The following is a 20,815-nucleotide window of genomic DNA, read 5'->3' on the forward strand; positions in this document are numbered from 1 at the left end:
GGTGTGGACCTGAGGGAAGTTGGGGGCATGCAGGAGTCGCAAAGGTGGTTCGGATCAGAGCCGGCGGGTGAGGAGGAGGCACGCCGGGAGGCCAAGCGGCTCGTAGGGGTCGACGCGCGAGCGCCGTGGGGGCGCGGCTTTGCGCGAGCCAGGCGGCGCTGGGCTGGGCGGAGCGGGGCGCGCGCGCGGTTGGGGGCGGGGTGCCCTGAGTCCTGAGGGGCGGGCGCTGCAGCCCGGCGGGGCGCGGGCGGGACCGCCGGGGCGGCTATCGCCTCACTTCCGGAAGCGCCTGGGCGCTGCGGTCGTCACCAGCCTGCATCGCTGCCAGCCGGCCGGCTCCGCGCCACGGAGCGGGAGAGCGCGCAGCCAGGCCCGGGCCTCTCTCTGCGGTCATGGGGGCGTCTGCGCGGCTACTGCGTGCAGCGATAATGGGGGCGCCGGGCTCCGGCAAGGGCACCGTGTCCTCGCGCATCACCAAACACTTCGAGCTGAAGCACCTCTCCAGCGGGGACCTGCTCCGAGACAATATGCTTCGGGGCACAGGTGGGAGCCCGGGCGGGAGGGGTGGCCGTGCTCTGTCGCCCGGGTGGGGATTTGTGGGCGGAGGGGCCCTGGCGGGGAAAGTGAGGATACGGGTCCAGGGTTTGGGGTGCAGCATCTCCCAGTTGTCGCCCCGGGCTGCTGAGCGACCGTTCCCCGAAAGTTCTGGTCTCCGTGGACAGCTTCAGGTAGGTTGAGGGAAGGAACTAGGAAGTTAGGACACGTCCGAAGTTAAAAGATTAAAGAAACCACGTGGTTTTGAGAGGCAAGTCCAGCCCCAGTCTCAGCTGCTCCTAAGGATCCATCGAGCTGTGTGTGGCTTATTCTCCCCCTGGCCTTGCCCCTGGCACTGTTAGCTCTTTCTTTTTTTACTTTTCTTTTTTTGTTAAACGTCATGGGATGTTCTGGTTCTGACCTTTCCCCCGTAATCTGAAGGTCGAGTGTTACTTACCCTCGTTGCTGTCACAGAATTGGCTTAGATGTTTGATACCCGCCCCGCCCAGAGGTTTCTTAGACGTGAAAGTATTCTTATGCATGGTTATCTGAAGGATTAGTTTCTCGCTCCAAATAAATTCTTACAACTCAGCACAAAATCTACTGAACAAACTGTACACGTTACAATGGGTGGATTTTATCTTATGTAAATTATATCTTAAAGTATGTGAAGTTAAAGTAAAGCACTCTCTCACTCCCTGCCTCAGTCCCATTCTTCAGAGGGGAACAGTGACGTTTCCTTATAGAAATATGTTTATGTATAAGCACATATGTGTATGCCACTTATTTTATGCAATATGTAATCCTACTATATATGTATTCTGCACCAGTATGTTTTCACTTTTTATCTGGGATATCTTTACGTGAAAACATAGTAATCTATTTCATTATTTAATGTTTGTATAGGTTTCTATTTTTGAATCTACTATGATTTATTTAACTGACCCCCTGTTGATAGGTTATATAGGTTATTTCTAGATGGGATTTTTTGTTTGTTTGTTTCAAAATACTGACATGTAAATGAAAAGAAGAATCATTTCACTGCTTTTAGCTTGTTTCTTGGAGTTCTTTGGTTCAGCACCTAATCTGGTGAATTATTACTTTTATTTTCCTCTTCTAACATTGATCTTTTAAAAATCCTTAAGTATTTTAAACTTTTCATAAGGTTAAACTGTTTGGCTCACTTGCTAAGTGTTCTTGATGCAACATAGTAGTTAGGTAATGATAAAAACAGTCTCCAGTACTGCAGCCGATTGGGGCAAGGTTATCCAAAATGGAAAGGATTAAAGAATCCTTAAGCGATTCTCTGAAAAATAACTCAGCAATGAAGCATAACTGTGGTTAGAGAACACCTTCAGTGAAGAGTTAAAAATACATGAATTTGTGAAAACACAAAGTATTTTTTAAAATTTAATTTAGAGCATTGCTTTTAAGTAAAAAAAATTTTTTTTTAATTAAGAAACAAGCCTCTTATGGGGGAGGGTACAGCTCAAGTGATAGAGCACATGCCTAGCATGCGCAAGGTCCTGGGTTCAATCCCTAGTACCTCCATTAAAATAAATAAACCTAATAAACTCCCTCTCAAAACAAACAAACAAAACAAACAACAATTCTTTTTTAATAAAGAAAAAGAAACAAGCCTTTGCTTATCCTTAACATCCTATAACATTCCTGCTGTCCTATTCCTGGCTCCACAACATGAAAGAGGCCAGAGGGAGGGAGAAGAGGATCTCTGGGAAAGATGTTCAGCGTGCTTCAGGTGCCTGCTTTTTCTAGTCTTTACAGGCAATTCTTTAACAAAGAAAACAGAAAACAGAGTTTAAGGAGGTGTCATGAGATTGTTATTACAGATGTTCTGTATTTCAGGACTAAGAATATATTCTCAATAAATATTTGTGAATGGAATGGATATTTCCCACAGGATCAGAGCCAAAGGAGAGGTGTAATCTTTTATTTAAAAAAAAAATACTGCTTGGTGGAGGGCATAGCTCGGTGGTAGAGTGCCTGCTTAGCATGCACGAGGTCCTGGGTTCAATTCCCTGTACCTCCATTAAAAAATAAATAAACCTAATTACCTCCCTGCACTAAAAAAAAATACTGCTTAATGTTTTTTGATATTAAGAGTAAAGTATATTATTATAAGGTGAGAAAAACATCTCACAAAAATATAAAAATGAAAATTAAATCCTCTATGATTCCACCACCCAGAGACAATTATAATTAATTCTTTGGGGCTTTTTCTTACATTGTTTTTTTTCTCTTTTTTTCTCTGCTGCATTTGTATGTGTTTACAAAATTGTTATATTCTAAATGATTGGTTAGATACTTTTTTCTCCCTTACTGTGAGTACATTCACTCATTAAGCATCTTTTAAATCATGTTTAATTTCATCAAGATTGCACAGTTATTATTTTAAACGTTTTCCTATTGTACACTTATGTTGTTAACCATTCTTTGCTATAATTAATACTGTTATGACTATGCTTGTACATGAACATTTGGCAACGTCTCTACTTATTTTCTTTAAATAAATCCCCTAGTGTGGAATTTCTATAAGCATGGTACCATCAAGTACTGCTAAGGAAGGACAGTGTCAATTTACTTTCCAACCACTGTTTCATGATGGTGCTGTATTTTATAGGTAAAGTTTAAAAGCACCCCAGCGGATGTGATAAAGACACTGGAATTACGAGGCAACCTGTTGACAGCAGCAAACCTGAAGTAACTGTAGATGATCACTGAACTCTGGAGTCAGGGAACTTGAGTCTGTCCCTTTGTCATTAGTCCAGCCCTCATATTTGAAGATGAGGAAACTGAGTTCAAGAGAGGTTAAAGAACTTGCTCAATAATAAACAGTAGTTACTGGGAGACAAGGGTGAACACACAAATCTCCTTGTATGCCAATTAAATTACTCTTTCCATTATGCAGTATTTCGCTAATTGAGATTCATGAGATAATTTCAGGTAGAGAAAAAATTTTTAATCTCAAAAATAAAGTTCAAATTAAAAAATTAATAAAAATTTTTATTTCAAAGTATATTTGAAAAATAATAACTGGCACAACAATCCTTTAATTTCATGAACATTATAGCTTATTAAATTGAAAAACTGAATCGTTTTGAAGAAAATAGGAAATAATAGTTCAGTTATGGCAGCGATTGTAAGGTTGCCGTATGATTGCCCAAAGTTTGAGAAACTGCACTGCAGGTTAGCGCTTCTCAAAGACATACTCCTGGACTAGATGACTACCCTTTTTGAATGTCATTTGTCCTCATTTGTAAAGTGGGTAATTGAGCTCAAGAGGTAATCCTCAAAGCCTCTGTCGGCTCTCAAGATTCTGTATGTATGTCTAACAGAACTTCTATTATATACACCCATGCAGCATAGATGTGCCTAATTAGAGTGATACTGACAGTAGAGCACAATGTTTCTGTAATGGCAAAATTTTTTATTTGTAATAAGCAATACATTTACATGGTTTGGAATTCCAAAAGGAAATTTAGTGAAAAGATCCTTCCAGAGCTATTTCATGGACATATAATCCACTGTTTACCTCTTCTTCTCTGTTTTTTTGTTTTCTTTTTTATACAAGTGATAGTAAACTGTATATAGTATTTTCTACCTTTAACAATATTGCTTTCCATAAGGATTGCTCCATTTCTTTTTTTTTTTCAAACAAAATAAGTTAGGCCATTTAAAAATTCCATAGCTAGAATCCAGGATAATCCAGGCAGCTCTTCTCTCCATCCATCCATCCGTGAATTTGTCAAGCACCCAGTGTGTGCTGGGTACTGGAGATACAGGGACAAATCTTTCACTGGAGGTGCTCACAATCAGAACATGGGCAGGCAGGTGGCCAGTAGTTTACTCAGGCTGCCATAACAGAGTAAAACAGACCAGGCAGCTTAAACAGTAGAAATTTATTTTCTCCTAGTTCTGGAGACTAGAAATCCAAGATCGAAGTGCCAGCAGGGTTGGTTTCTGGTGCGGCTTTTCTTCCTGGTTTGCAAATGGCCACCTTCTCACTGTGTCCTCATGTGGCCTTTCCTCTGTTGTGTACATTCTAGATGTCTCTTCCTCTTCTATAAGGCCACCAGTCACATTGGATTAAGGTCCCCCTTTATGACCTCATTTAACCTTAATTACCTCCTTAAGGGCCCCATTTTTAAAGACAGCCACACTGGGGGTCAGGGCTTGGGCATATGGATTTTAAGGGACAAAATTCAGTCCATACCAATGTGTAAATAGATAGTTTCAGCAGTGTGATAAATGCTCCAACAGAGACAAGTCTGTGACATTACAGAAGTTCAGAGGAGAAACTTTTGGTTACCTTGGAGGTTCAAGGACACCGCACCATGAAGGGCCCTTTAAGATGTATCTTGAAAGATGAGTAAGAGCTTATCAGGCAACAGAGAGGGGAAAGAAGCTTGTGCAAAGACTAGGAGGACCCAGAGTATGCGGGGCTCTTGCTGGGGCCATGGTTTGAGGGTGGGGTGCAAATGGCGGGAAGGTAGGTGGGGGAGAGTTAAGATGAGGCCAGAGCCACTTGGGCTTTTATACAGTTCTTAGTTGAGATTTTGTCCTGAAGCAGAGTAGGGATGGGAGGACTGTAGACCTGGAATAGGAATTCTTTTAGGTTCTTCACTGAAGAGGAGTCAGATTGGGTGATGGTTGGAGGGAGGACCAATGTCAAGGGAGATTTTGATTTTCAGTATAATTCTTGTGAAATATCCCATGCATGAAGGTATTATAATTTGTATGATGGTTAGAAGAAGAATAAAATGAATACTTATTTGCCCACCAGTTCTTTGGGGTCCCCATCTATGCCCACCCATCACATCTCCTTCCTGTCCCCTAGAGGTAACCACTGTGTTGACTCAGAGCCTCTAATTATTTGAGAAAGTTTTTTTTTTTAAGCCCTTGATTGGGTATAAAGCTATCATTTGACTCATTCCCTCTTGTTCTCCTAGTTTTATTTTGTTTTGTTTAAACGTGTTATTAAAATTTTATGTATGTTATAACAATGTTAAAAGCAACTTTGGCAGGAACTAGGTTAATTCTCTGTAGCCCTTTCTCTTGGTATATATCGAAGAGAACTGTATTTACAGTTGGCCAGGCCCCTCATTTGTACTTCATAATTGCTCAGACAATTAAGTTGTTTCCAGCTTACTCAGATATGAGGTGTGGTTGGTTTGGGTAGTATTGTAAGAATGACCAGACATTAAAAGGAGATACAGAATTAAAAATGGCTTTTTATATAATACAAACACCATCTCTCAGATTAATGTTTCCATGTTTTAGAATTTGATTATTATCCTTAAAATTAGAAGTTAGTTTTAATCCTTCTGTGTTTTCCTTTAACCTTCCTCTTCTATTTTTATTTGTGTGTAACTTTATAGATAAGTTTATTTTGAATAATGCACGTTTAAACTAGTTCCTTTGTAGGGGGAGGGTATAGCTCAAGTGGTAGGCTGCATGCTTAGCATGCATGAGGTCCTGGTTTTAGTCCTCTAAGAATAAATAAATAAGTAAACCTAATTACCTCCCCCCTACCAAAAAAAAAAAAATCAGCATCTAAACTAGCTTTTTGTGTTTTGTAGGTGTGGAAGCTCCCAAATTAATTTTTTTGAATCTAAAAGGAAATCATTTTTTAATGAGGAGTCTATTTATATACAGTATTAAATTATAGGCAGTCAAGGGAATAAAAACTTACTAAGTGTTCAAAAAATATGCTGGACAAATCCTTGCATAATTTTGGAAGTGGGTAAAAACTTGAAATGTAATAAATGGCTTAGACTTTGACATAGAGTTGAATCTTTTTTTATTTTTCCTTTAAATGAAGCATGACAGGCTTCAGATTTTAATAACTTTTATAAATAAATGTTTTTTGATACAGAAATTTATTAATGATAATGAAAAAGATTATTAGACCATAGGACTATCTAGTCACAAAACAAAATATTTGGACGTTTTTAATATTAACAGTTTTAATGACAATTGTCTCTGAGTAGTGTTGGGATTGTGAGTGGCTTTTTCTTTTGTTTTGCCTACTAGGTATTTTTCATCTTTCCCTTTTTTTAAACATCTTTATTGAGATATAATTCACATGCCATAAATTAACCCTCTTAAAGTATGATTCATTGTTTTTTATCCTATTCAGAATTATGCAGCCATCACCACAACCAATTTTAGGACTTTTTTCTACCCCAAAAGGAATCCTATTCCCATTAGCAGTCACTCCTCATTTTCCCCCATGCTCCCAGCCCTGGGCAACCACTGACCTTCCTTCTGTCTCTATAGATTTGCCTACTCTGAACGTTTCATCTAAATGGAATTATGTCTGGCTTTTGTGTCTGGAATTTTCCACTTTGCATGTTTTCAGAGTTCATACACTTTGTAACATGTATCAGTACTTCTTTTTTATGGCTCAGTAGATAATTTTATGAGTATATCACATTTTATTTATCCACTTGTCACTTGATAAACATTTGGGTTGTTTCCACTTTTTGGCTATCGTGAATAATGTTGCCTTGAACATTTCATACATAAGTTTTTATGTGAACTTATGTTTTTATTTCTTTTGAAAAATAAACCTAGGAGTGGAATTGCTATGTCATATAACTCTGTTTAACCTTTTGAAAAACTGCCACACTGTTTTCCCATTTGGCTATACCATCTATAATCCTACCAGCATTATGTAGGGGTTTCAGTTTCTCAGCATTCTTGTCAACCCTTGTTATGTATTTTTGATTATGGCCAGCCTGGTGAGTGTGAAGTGGTAACTCACTGTGGTTTCCACTTGTTATTTCCTTAGTGACTAATGATGTTGAACATCTCTCCAAGTGTTTATTGGCCATTTGTGTATCTGCTTTTTGTATTCAGATCCTTTGCCCTTTTAAAAAATATGTGTTGTCTTTTTATTGTTGAGTTGTAACATTACTTTAGATATTCTAGATAAAGGTTCCTTATTAGATACATGATTTACAGAAATGTTCTCCCATTCAGTGGATTGTCTTTTCACTTTTGTGATGGTGTTTTTGAAGCATGAAAGTGTGAAATTTTAATGAAGTCCAGTTAAGAGTTTTGTAGTTTTAGCTCTTACAATTAGGTCTATGATACATATTGAGTTAATTTTTTTATATGGTGTTAGGTAGAGGTCCACCTAACCTAACTTATTTTGTAGATGGATATTCAGTTGTCCCAGCACCATTTATTGAGAAGACTATTCCTTCCCCCAGTGAACTGTCTTGGTATCCTTGTAGAAAATCAATTGACCGTAAATGTAAGGGGTTCCTTCTGGGCTCTCAATTCTGTTCCATTAATCTATATGCCTATCTTTATAGTTCCAACAGTCTTTTGAAATCCGAAGTGTGTGCCCTCCAACATAGTTCTTCTTTTTCAAGATTGTTTCAGCTAGTCTGGGTCCCTTGTATTTCTATGTGAAATTTACAGTCATTTTGTCAATTTCTGCAGACACCAACTGGGATTTTGATAGGATTGCATTGAATCTATAGATCATTTTCAGGGAATATTGCCATCTTAATATTAACTTTTCAAATCCATGAATATGAGCTGCCTTTCCATTCAGTTATGTCTTTAGTTTCTAACAACAGTGTTGTAGTTCTCAGACTACCAGTTTTGTACTTTTTTTTAAAAGGTACATTGCCAAGTTTTTTATTCTTTTTGACACAATTGTAAATGGAATTTTCTTAATTTTTAATTTCACTTTCGTATTGTTCATTTTTATATACTGTTGATCTTGTACCCTGCAATTTTGCTAAACTCATTTATTAGTTCTAATAGTTTTTTAGTAGATTCCTTAGGATTTTCTATATACAAGATCATATCATCTGCAAATAGAGTATTTTACTTGTTCCTTTCTGGATGTCTTTTAGTTCTTTTTCTGGACTGATTGACCTGGCTGCAGTCTATGGTACAATGTTGAAGTGGCAAGAACAGATCATCTTTTCCTAAGGCTATTCTTATATTTAATATGAAATTAAGTACTTTATTAATCCCCTGTCAATCCATTTTGTTGCCATTAGTTGGGGGTTTAGAAGAGGGCTTGGCCTGAAGAGTGAAAAGGGAGGGGAGGGTCCAATAGCAGTTTTGCGGACTCAGCCCTGGAGAATTCCAAGTTTTCTCCCAAACACTGTAAATAAGTTGGAGCTCTATGTCCCCCAGAGCAGTGGTCAGAATCCTGATGACAGAGGTGCACACATATGTTTGTGGACCTTCCCAAGAGGGCATTTTAGTGAGTCCTGAGTGCTCTTGGAACTTAGGGCCTCTTCCAGAAGCTGTTTGGAAACCCTGGCAGTACACCTGTCAAATGGCAGCCAGTTTTCATGCAAGTCATGTGCTTAGTTAGAAATCTAAAGTTTCACGGATTTGACAATTTAGAATCTGTTCTGAAGTCAGTATGTCAACTCATACCAAGAATTATGAAAACAGTCATAAACTTTGGTTCTTTTTATCTCTGACTCCTGAGAACTTATCCATCAGAAATAACTTAGAAGCACCCCCACCCCCCCAAAAAAAAGAGAGAAGGAAAAGAAAAAGAGTGTTAAGATCTTTAAAAGCAGCAGTGATAGGGAAAAATCAAGACTAATTTAAAGAGTTTAAATGACCAACAGTGTGTACTGCCGTGATAGAGTGTGTATATATCTATATAAATATATACATAGATATAACATAGATATATATTTATGGAGTATTACAGTTACCAAAAATGACTAAATGAATATATAAAATCACTGAAAAGTATTTACACAATGATACTAAGTGAAAAAAGAATACAAAACTATAAATACAGATTATTACAGTGGTGTTATAATTAGGGATATATATAAATAGTTTGGTAAGAGTTGATGAGGAATTAAAATACTATCGTGTAAGAATGACATTTAGTTGTGGGTAATATTTTTATTTTTTTGGTGGGGAGACAATTAGATTTAATATATTTATTTATTTATTCATTTATTCATTCATTTATTTATTTAATGGAAGTACTGAGGATTGAACCCAGGACCTCGTGCATGCTAAGCATGCTCTCTGCCATTGAGCTATACCCCACCCCCCTGGGTAATATGTTTAGATTGTTCATAAATTCTTTTCCAGGGTGTTTTATTAATAAAAATGTAACACAATTATGGTGCTAATCTGGTCAAAAACTGAATTGTGACAGCAGGATCTATTTTAGAGGATAAGAAAAAGCTCTACAGTAACATGATTGCAGGCACTTAAACTGAGCCACTTAAAATAATGATTATTTCAATTTCTTATTTAAAAAGAAAATAATTTCAGTTAGTCTATATATTTTTTTCTCAATATTTTTCTTTTTTTTTTTAGCTGCTGCTTTTGTTTTTTTTTTTTAATAGAGGTACCGGGGATTGAACTCAGGACCTCATGCATGCTAAGCAGGCACTACCACTGAGCTATTTCCCTCCCCCTTATATATATATTTTTTTCCTGATAGAAAATTTAGAAAGTACAGAAAAGTGCAAATATGTAAAAAAAAATCACATAATTCTATCACACAGAGATGACTACTGTTAACATATTGGTCTATAGCTTTCCATTATTTTTACGTTTACATATTTTGACATAATGGAGATTTTGAAATAGGCAGATTATTTTGTTCCCTCTGTTTTTATCACAAAAGTTGATGATGCATATTTTCATCTGAGTATGCTACCCAGAGGTCTTCTTTAGGCAAACGGGTTCCCCGAGGCCTAGAATGGGACAGAACAAATGCTCTCGCTGATTTGCATTTTTTCCTGCCTCTGCTATAGAAATTGGTGTGTTAGCCAAGACTTTCATTGATCAAGGGAAGCTCATCCCAGATGATGTCATGACTCGGTTGGTCCTTCATGAGTTGAAAAATCTCACCCAGTATAGCTGGCTGTTGGATGGTAAGTGGAATATTGAGAATATTTCAGGTACCCAAAATGATGTGTGCAGACAGGAGAGTGAGCATTTCACAGGCTACAGACAGACATCCCAGGTGGTGGGCAGGGGGCCCGAGAGCTACTATTTACCACCCTGGTGTTTTGGGCCAGCCATCTTCTGGTGTTAATTGCTTATGTTCAGATTCCTCAATGTTAACGAATTTTCTTCCTTCTTCCCTTTCTTCCTTTGTTCATTTTTTTTAATTTCTCGAGGCTTTCCAAGGACACTTCCACAGGCAGAAGCCCTGGATAGAGCTCATCAGATAGACACAGTGATTAATCTGAACGTGCCCTTTGAGGTTATCAAGCAGCGCCTCACGGCTCGCTGGATCCATCCAGGCAGTGGCCGTGTCTACAATCTTGAATTCAACCCTCCCAAAACCATGGTGAGTAGTTGTGTTGGAACTGACTCTGCCTTCCACGTAGTCGATGGTTTCCAGACCTCTTGCCCTCACAGATGACTTTGGATACCCTTAGATGACCAGAACTCCTGAGGGCATATTTTCAGGGTACTTGGTGTAGTCAGCTAGGCTAGTCCAGTTAGCTTGGTAGTAAAGGCATCCCCAGGAGTAACAGGGATTTGTTATTCCTTCAGAAGCATTGATTGATTTCCTACTCTGCATCAGGGAGTGTGTTAGAAGTTGGGGCAATGGGGATTAGCTTGGTTTATTTAGGTCTTGTAGCTGAAATTCCTAGTCTGTAGCTGAATCTTTCTGTGTATGTATACACACACACACACACACACACACACACACACACACGTATTCACACATGTATAATATGAAAATATTTAGAGACCACTTAGAAAACCCTTTGCTCTAAGGAGAAGGTGACTGACACTGTGGAAATGATCCTGGGGTCTTACAGCTCTGTGTTGAAATGACCTGGGTTTGGATTTGATTCCATTTATTTAAAAGCACATTTTTGTGCTTGGTGCTTGCACAGATAAGATGTCTGTCTGAACTACCTATAAAAATCTCCTTAAAAACTATGGTATTATTGATGCTAGTGTCTTCTAACTCCTGTTTAGGGCATTGACGATCTGACTGGGGAGCCTCTTGTTCAGCGTGAGGATGACAGACCAGAGACGGTTGTCAAGAGACTGAAAGCTTACGAAGCCCAAACAGAGCCCGTCCTGGAATACTACCAGTGAGTCTGTCACTTTTCTGAATTTCTCTTATGTGAGGCACTTGTATGATATATCATTTTGTATGATGAAGCAGTAAATTATTTTTTATTATCCATGCTTTACAGCCAAAATGCTAAAACACCATTAGATCTAACTCAAATTGGTTTTAATGATGACAGAAATGTATTTGCTTATGTAACAGAGAAGTCCAAAAGGTAGTTTGGGCTTCAGTTGCCCCTAGGTTTGATCAGAATTTTGCCATCCTCTCAGCTTTGTATAGGCTTCCTGCATAGTTGCAGACAGTTGCCAGGAACAGCTACAGTGTCCTCTTTATGAAAGGCTAAGGGGTCACCTTTCCCCCAATGAACAAAAGCTCTAGATTGAACCAACTTGAACAGCCACTGTGGTCAGGGAATGCCTTGCATTTTAGACCCAGGTTACTGCCCATTCCTGAACCAGTCCCTGGGATGGGAGAGATTACACTGATTGGTCTACGCCCAGAGTGGGGAGTGGGTCAGTCTCTCCCAAACTTTGCTGTCTGGTATCAGGAGGGTTGGAATGAATGCTGGGGAGGCAAACCTAATAGTGCTCACTACCTGTGACAACAGCATAGAAGAGTCTCAAAGGGCAACTAATCCTCAGATATCTGTTTGGCAAATAGTCTTTAAAAGCTTATATTCTGATATGGTTTTGTTAGCCCTTGAGAGAATTCATACCCCACAACAAATTTGGGAACACTACTGAATTAGTATTTGCCTCAGGCTAAGAAACAGTTCAGCTTCTTTACTCAGCCTTTCCCCTCTCCTAACAGGGGATTGATTACATCCACTTTCATCTATTTACTTCCTGAGTAATGACTCAGCACCAAGACTGTCCAGTGTTGTGGTTAGAGCAGACTCTGGAGCCAGACAGCCTAAGTTCAAATCCTAGTTCGCCATTTATTAACTTGGCATTAAACCTCTTGCTTAACCTCTGTTTTCTGCTCTGTAAAAGAGAGGTGAGAATAGAAAGTTGAAAGATGGAGTTAATATGTGTAACTCTTAGAATTGTGTCTGACACATAGCACTATATAATTATTACCTATTATTATTGTTCTTGTTGTAATGGGATAACTATGAAGTGAAACCTGAAGCAACAGTCTCCAAATTATTTTAACAGTTATTTCTGGAGGGTGAAATTACAAGGAAGTTGGCGATTCACTTTCTATAGTAGTTGTTGCTATAATTTGGTGATTGTATAATGAGCCAGGCTCTGCAGATTACCAGCTGTGTGGACCTGGGCAAGGGCTTTTCACCTCTGTGCACAAATTCTTCATTTGTAAAGTCAGATCAGTATTGAATAGTACCTACTTTATAGAGTTGTAAAGGAAATTAAGTGAGAGAGTCCAGGTAAAGACTTACAACAGCCCTGGCACTGTAAATCACTCAGTGTTAACAATTATTATTTACTCTGTTGACACTGTGCTAGGCCCTTGGTCCACACAGATAACTAGACCCAGTTCCTGCCAAGCCCCAAAGAAACTCACCTTTATGACGCAGAGTGCTGGGTAAACGCTACTGATCATACAATGTTATGTGTTTATATCAATCAGGAACCTAATTCACACTAGCTTAAGCAAAAGGGAAATTTACTGGTCATGTAACTAAAAGGTGCAAAGGTAGATGGCTGGGTCCAGGTGTTTGGTGTCATCAGGCCTCGGTCACACTCAGCTCCATTTTCCTGTGTTAGCTTCAATCTCAGGTGGGCTCTCCCTGTGTGAGCCCCTCAGCATTAGAGCTCATCTCCTACCAGTTCATCTACCTCAGCAGAAAAGAGAGCCTCTGCCTGCAAAAGTCCTGGAATTAAGACTGACTGGCTCTAATCATGTCTATCCTGGAAGCTGGGAAGTGGAGACAGTCTCATTCCAATCTCATAGACTGAGTTTGGTGAAGAGATTGTTTCCCAAAAGGGGTTTGTTATTCATTCAAAAGTAACCAGAAGAAGGGAGAACACATTGTTCCTGAGCTGATAATAACACTGCCAGGCTATTAATAGAGGTAATAACCGAATGCAGTGGAAGTACACTGGCTGTAGGGATTAGTTCTGTAAAACATGGGAAGGAAAGTTGGGGAAAGCTGAGATGAAGTGGATGGCCCAGGTCACTGTCTCAGGAGATACCCTAGTCTTTCTAGGCTTCTGGCTTTTGTCCCTCTTGCTATTAATTGAAGCATTTCCTTCTAAGCTCCTGTGCACAGAACTAGAACTGGACTTAACCAACAGTGTACAGTGGCATTGGCAACAACCTTAGCAAGAGTCAGCATTGTAATTTTAAAATACTGACAGTTGTATTGTTGTTTTTAGAACTCTTCTCAGCTGTGGGACATTTGATAGCATAATTAGATGTGTTTAAAAGCAACATGATGCTCTTACTCTTTAGAGGACTGATAGCTGAAGCTGATTCTATTTTATTCCATAGAAATTCAGGTGACAAATGTTCATCCAAAGTACAGCTTTAGGATTGAAAAGGTGCCTATAGTTGTTCCCCCAGTAATTAACCCACTTGTGACATTGGCTTGATTTTAAGATGTCTCTTCAAGAGGCTTACAGCAGTTAAGAAGCTTAACAAGATGGCTGTGAATTTAGAAGCAGGAGGGCTTTAGCAGATGTTTCTTACAAAGAAAACAGTGGGAATTATTTTAGTCTTAACTGTAACCAATCTTATGAGGTAATCAGAAAGGAATACTTTTGTCCCCAGTGAAACATCTTAAAATCTAGTGGAAAGGTTACAGAGGTATGACTGATCCTATTTTTAGAAAGCAATATACCCGAGTTCTTCATTTGTTCTTATGAAGCCTTTAAGCCAGTGTGTGTATGAGTGAGGTTGGAGAAGGGTAAACAAGAGGAATGCCAGAATCACTGGCAGGAGTCTGTGTTTTGAAAAGCAGCCCCTGGATTCTGATTCTCCTCACCATCGAAACTCCAGGAAAGTGGAATGAATAGGCTTTGGCTGCTGGTAACGATCCAGACAAATCTGCCTGGAAAGAAATGGAGAAACCAAACAGGAAACCCAATAAAGACAACACTTTTTTTATTCTCCTTTCCTCTAAAATTCAGAAGGAGAGCATAGAGGAAAAAAATAAACCTAGGTGAAAAGAAGGAAGGATAATCAAGTATTAGAAAGCTGTTTTGCAAACGCATAAGTAGAGAAAGCTAAGGGTGTTCTGGTGTCTGGCAGGCACTATGTTTGGAAACCTACCGTTTTGGTGATTTGAACTAATACCTTACATTTCTAATAGTTTTATCAGTAAGTAAGGAAATGGATTTTAAAAAGGATTAAATGAACTATTATATGTAAAGCACTTAGAATATGCTAAAAAAAAATTTGACAGGTGCTATTATTTTTTAAGTAACCATTTCTGTTAGCCAGAGGGCATAACTGAAACTAAAATCTGTTTTCCAACACCCAGCCAAGTGCCTTTCTCTCTTCATTACACAGACCTATACTTACTGAGACCCTTAAATCCACACTATCATCTTTTAAGAATCACTTTGAAAAGCTCATTAGGAAGACTCAGGTCTCTGTGCGTGGGGGTGTTTTCTTTCCTTTTCTTAAAATTGAAGTATAATTGACATACAATATTATATTAGTCTCCAGTGTGCAATACAGTGATTCAGTATTTTTATACATTACCAAATGATCACAAGTCTAGCTACCATCTGTCACCATACAAAATTAATACAGTATTACTGACTCTATTCCTTATGATGTACATTACATCCCCATGACATTTATTCTATAACCAGAAGTTTGTACCTCTTAATCTTCCTCACCTATTTCCCTTATTCCCCTACCTCCCTCCCCTCTGGCAACCACCAGTTTGTTCTCTGTATCTGAGTCTGTTTCTGTTTTGTTATGTTTATTCATTTGTTTCTTAGGTTCCACATATAAGCGAAATGATACAATATTTGTATTTCTCTGTCTTACTTCATTTAGCATAATACCCTCTAGGTGCATCCGTGTTCTTGCACATGACAAGATTTTATTCTTTTAAATGGCTGAATAATATTACACTGTATGTACATACTACATCTTCTTTATGCATTCCTCCATTGATGCACACTTAGGTTGTTTCCGTATCTAGGCTTTTGTAAATAATGCTACCGTGAACATGGGGGTGCATATAGCTTTTCAAGTTTTTTTTTTCTCTTTGATAAAAACCAGAAGTAGAATTGCTGGATCATACTGTAATTCTATTTTTAATTTTTTGAGAAACCTCTACACTTTATTCCTAGTGCCTGCACCAATTTACATTTCCACCAACCGTGCATGAGGGTTCCCTTTTCTCCACGTCCTCATCAACACTTGCTATTTTATTTTTTTGCTTTTTGATAAAAGCAATTTGATAAAAGGTATGGTTTTGGTCAGGTCATTTTGGTTTTGATTTGCATTTCCTGATGACTAGTGATGGTGAACATCTTTTTATGTGTCTCTTGGCCATCTGTGTGTCTTCTTTGGAAAAATGTCTGCTCAGGTCCTCTGCCCATTTTTTAATCAGATTCTTTGTTTTTTGGATGTTGAGTTGTATGAGTTTATATATATATATAGGATATTAACCCCTTATCAGATATATTGTTTGCAAGTATCTTCTCCCATTCAGTAGGCTGCCATTTTATTTTGTTGATAGTTTCCTTGGCTATGAAAAAGCTTTTTAGTTTGATGTAGTCCCATTTGTTTAACTTTGCTTTTGTTTCTCTTGCCTGAGGAGACATATCCAAAAAAAAAGTTACGACTGATGTCAAAGAGCATACTGCCTATGTTTTCTTCTAGTAGTTTTATGGTTTCAGGTCTTACATTTAAGTCTTTAGTCCATCTTGAGTTTATTTGTGTAGAGGGTGTGAGAAAATAGTCCAGTCTGATTCTTTTGCATGTAGCTGTCCAGTTTTCCTGGCCCCATTTACAGAAGAGGCTACTTTTCCCCCACTGTATATTCTTGCCTCCTTTGTCATAGATTAATTGACCATATAAGTGTAGGTTCATTTCTGAGTTATCTGTTTGGTTCCATTGATCTATGTTCCTGTTTTTGTGCCAGTACTATACTGTTTTGATAACTGTAGCATTATAGTATAGTCTGAAGTCAGGGAGCCTGATTCCTCCAGCTCTGTTCTTCTTTCTCAAGACTGTTTTGGCTATTGGAAGTCTTTTTGTGTTTCCATACAAATTTTAACATTTTTGTTCCAGTTCTGTGAAAAATGTCATTGGTGTTTGATAGAGACTGCATTGTATCTGTAGATCGCCTTGGGTAGTATAGTCATTTTTAACAATATTAATTCTTCTGATCCATGAACACAGTATATCTTTCCATTTGTTTGTGTTGTTTTCAGTTTCTTTATTTGATGCCTTATAGTTTTCCAAGTATAGGTCTTTTACGTCCTTGGTTAGATTTATTTCTAGTATTTTTTTTTTTGATGCATTTTTAAGTGGGATTGTTTTCTTAATTTCTGATAGTTTGTTATTAGTGTATACAAATGTGTCAGATTTCTTTAGTATTAATTTTGTATCCTGCAACTTTACTGAATTCATTTATTAGTTCTACTAGTTTTGGGGTGGCATATTTAGGATTTTTTATATATAGTATCATGTCATCTGCAAACAGTGACAGTTTTATTTCTTCTTTTCCAATTTGAATTCCTTTTTTTTTTTCTTGTCTGCTTGCTGTGGCTAGGACTTCCAACGCTATGTTCAATAAAGGTGGTAAGAGTGAGCATCCTTTTCTTGTTTCTGATCTTAGAGGAAATGCTTTCAGCTTTTCACTGTTGAGTATGATGTTGGCTGTTGATTTGTCATAGGTGGCCTTTATTACAGAGTTATGTTCCCTCCATACCCACATTGTTTAGCGTTTTTATCATAAATTTATTGTGAATTTTGTCAAAAGCTATTTTGCATCTATTGAGATGATCATCTGATTTTATTCTTCAATTTATTAATGTAATATATCACATATTTTCAGATATGTAAACATCTCTGCATTCCTGGGATAAGTCCCATTTGATCATGGTGTATGATCCTTATTGTTGAATTTGGTTTGCTAACATTTTGTTGAGGATTTTTGCATTTATGTTCATCAGTAACATTGACCTGTGATTTTCTTTTTTTGTGGTGTCAGACTTGTCTTTTTCTTTTTCTTTTTTATCATCTTTAGGAAAAAAGGGGTGTTGGAAACATTCTCTGGAACAGAAACCAACAAGATCTGGCCACATGTATATGCGTTCTTACAAACCAAAATTCCACAAATAAACGAGAAAGCACCAGTTACTCCGTGAGAAAAAGTGCATATAACATAAGATGAGTAGAAGCTCCTCTGTGCATTTAGAAGTTCCTTGTCCTAAGAATCTTGCATGTATAAATTCTTTGACAATTGTATTAGTTTTATTTCTACTGATTTTATTCTGGAAATTAAGGATGTGCCAAATGAGTCATAGAGAAAGATTCTTCTTTTGAAATATCTAGTGTGTTTTATTATCTTCTATGGGTGTGCAATTCAAAAACACCAGAGGTGTCTAACTTTTGAAAAATCTTGAGCATAATTAAAAGAGCAATTAGTAATAATCTAAACTTTTGTTCAGAAGAAAAGTGGTTGATAAAATTTCCTTATTTTTTGGAAAAGTAAAAAAAATTCTAAGTCATTTATGGAAAGCATCTTATCAGAGGCTTTTGTGTAGACCGATGCCAAAAAAAAGAGATCTCTAGCACTGTGGTAAAGTTTTATGGGACACTATGTCTATAAAATTCCAGAAAAAAAAGCAACTGGATTTATAGATTAGTTGCAGGATGAAAGTTCACTGCTGCCTTTTAATGACCTAACTAAAACAAACAGACTGCCAGATATTTCTCCAGCAAAAATGGGATTATCCCAGATCAGTAGAAAATTGCAATTTGGGGTCTGTAACCATGGTGAGCCACATGTGCAAATGAGCCATGGTGTGCAAATCCTCTGCACAGCAAGGGAATGAGAATGCTTTTATAGAGGGTAAAAGGAAGTTGGGAGGGCTGTAGTAAACAAAGAGTGCATGGCTTTTCATTGGCTGAGTCCTTGCCTGGAAAGAAGAGTGTGTCTTCTTCCTGTTGGGCTCCACTGTCTTCACAAGGCATGAGGGCTCCCCCTTCTGGTCTTCTATTTTAATTAAGGTTTCTGTTTGTTAGTGTTTTTACACTTTACACTAGCAAACTTACAATAGCCATATATGCTGCATTTTGTTGTTAAACATACTGTTTACTCTAAAATTTCAATTTGCTATAAAAATGTATCAGTTAGCATATAGGAAAATATATTTTCCTGTGACTTATTTTCTCTTGAAAATACTTGAGTACCGAGGGATATTTGTTAGAGACTGACACCATAAGTTCTTGCAAAGCACCGAAGTTGAATTTTCAGTAGAAAATTTATCAAATACTTGTCTTTTCAGACAAGGTTACTCAGGTTAAGAAATGTGTGCTTTGGGAACTACTTGCCAGTTTCTCTTTTTGATCTAAATGTATGATCTGCCTTAATGAGTAACAAATTAAACTACAACCAAAAAAAGAAAAAAGCATAAAAGAAAACCTAGGGTACTAGGTAAAGTAAGCACACTTTGTCATTAAGAAATAGATCAGGTTTGCCTGAGGAAAATTCACTTGACATAAATAACAATCTTAATTCGTAAATAGGTGTAGCAATTACAGGATTTACACATCATGTTTAAAAAGACCAAGAAACTAATTGATTTTGCTTGGAAGAGTTCTTTACTCCTAATCAAAGAAGGTGACACCTACTAGTGTTCACTGCTATCCTACCTTAAAGGGGAAGAATCTGCCAGTGAATGTAATCCAAGCAGCCATTTTTAAATGAAGATGATTTGATTCTCTAGTGGGGCGACAGGATACATGCTTATGTACTGTAGCCTGGTGGGGAGAATGAGGTAATATGAGGTTAAGGAGAAATCAGACAATGTCTTCAATGGCAATATCTACACTTAGTTGGTGCTAGGTCAAATGAAACAAATGAAACATTGTACAAGCTGTTATTAACTGCCTTTGAAAATTTGGCCCATTTTATTCCAACCACTGAAAATACAAATGCCAGCAAGTGATTCTCTTATGTATTTTGTGGGAAAAAAACTTATTTTTCTTTCTTTTGATTTTTAAAAGTTCAGTGTTGATCTTTTGAAAATGTACCAAGGCTTTTAAAAAGGATTACAATAAACATTTCATTATTTACAAAAGCTTCCTTTAATGCCTTATTTGAATGTTAGTATCATATGCTTTTCTTAAAATGTTGTGAACTACTAAACTTATGAATTATCAAGCATACATTAATATCAACATATTAGAATTAAATGGAAATTTAGAACTATGGATATTACTTTGTCTTTGGTAATTTACAGGGCACACTCTCTCACCTTCTGTTCTGCTGCCCTGATGTCTCATTGGTTTCTGAATTAGTGACTGCTTTCTAATAACTGTCTTAAAACAGTACATACGCTGGTTTCATTTTCTATCTCCTGCTATAGTATTAGCACCAACCTGGCCTTCTTGACACCTTAGATTTGGAAATCCAGAAGGATAGAAGAACATGAAAATTAAGACCCTTCTTCCTGTGATCACTCCTCCCCACCCCTAAAACAACCCAAAGTTTTGCACATACATCCATTTGGGTAATGCCTGCACTATTACAAAAAGAACTTATTTTCTGCTGTAATAACTATAATTATGATTTATGTGCCACATGGAAATATGTCTGGAGCTGAATGCCAAGGCTAGAAGCTAATATACCTTAGTTAAAGGCTAATAAGAACAGTATTTCAACCCATCACCCCTGTTTCCTGGAGTACAACACTTATTTTGGTACACCTTTCATAAGCAGGGTGTGCTGTTGGAAGTGCAAATTGGCAGTTAGTACCATCTGGCAATTTTATTTCTCAATTCCATTTGAAATGGCTGATTCTAAACTGTAGCCCAGGGCTGCTTTTCCCTCAGCTATTTACAATGGCACTTGAGCAAAATAAAATATTTTGGACATTCATTTTTAGACAAATTTTACCTATGTTAAAAGCAAATCATGATAATTACAGACCTCACCTCAGATTATATTAAATTGCTGTAACCAATAACAAGAATAAATTGTATTTTGAAGTATGTTTAAAAGTTGTCTTTTCACTGACAAAAAGAAAATATTCCCAGGCACTGGTA

At 37.6% G+C, this 20,815-nt stretch overlaps 1 protein-coding gene across 1 annotated transcript; it reads left to right on the forward strand.

Annotated features, from left to right (window-relative positions):
- Window positions 1–234: 234 nt before the first annotated feature.
- AK3 (adenylate kinase 3) lies at window positions 235–19,843 on the forward strand. Its single transcript, XM_032477734.1, has 5 exons — window positions 235–543; window positions 10,326–10,445; window positions 10,695–10,867; window positions 11,512–11,630; window positions 17,790–19,843. Exons 1-5 carry the CDS (start codon window positions 393–395, stop codon window positions 17,908–17,910), a joined length of 684 nt encoding a protein of 227 aa, XP_032333625.1. The 5' UTR covers window positions 235–392; the 3' UTR covers window positions 17,911–19,843.
- Window positions 19,844–20,815: the final 972 nt, after the last annotated feature.

Source organism: Camelus ferus, chromosome 4 (genome assembly GCF_009834535.1).
Source record: "Camelus ferus isolate YT-003-E chromosome 4, BCGSAC_Cfer_1.0, whole genome shotgun sequence".
Taxonomy (NCBI): domain Eukaryota; kingdom Metazoa; phylum Chordata; class Mammalia; order Artiodactyla; family Camelidae; genus Camelus; species Camelus ferus.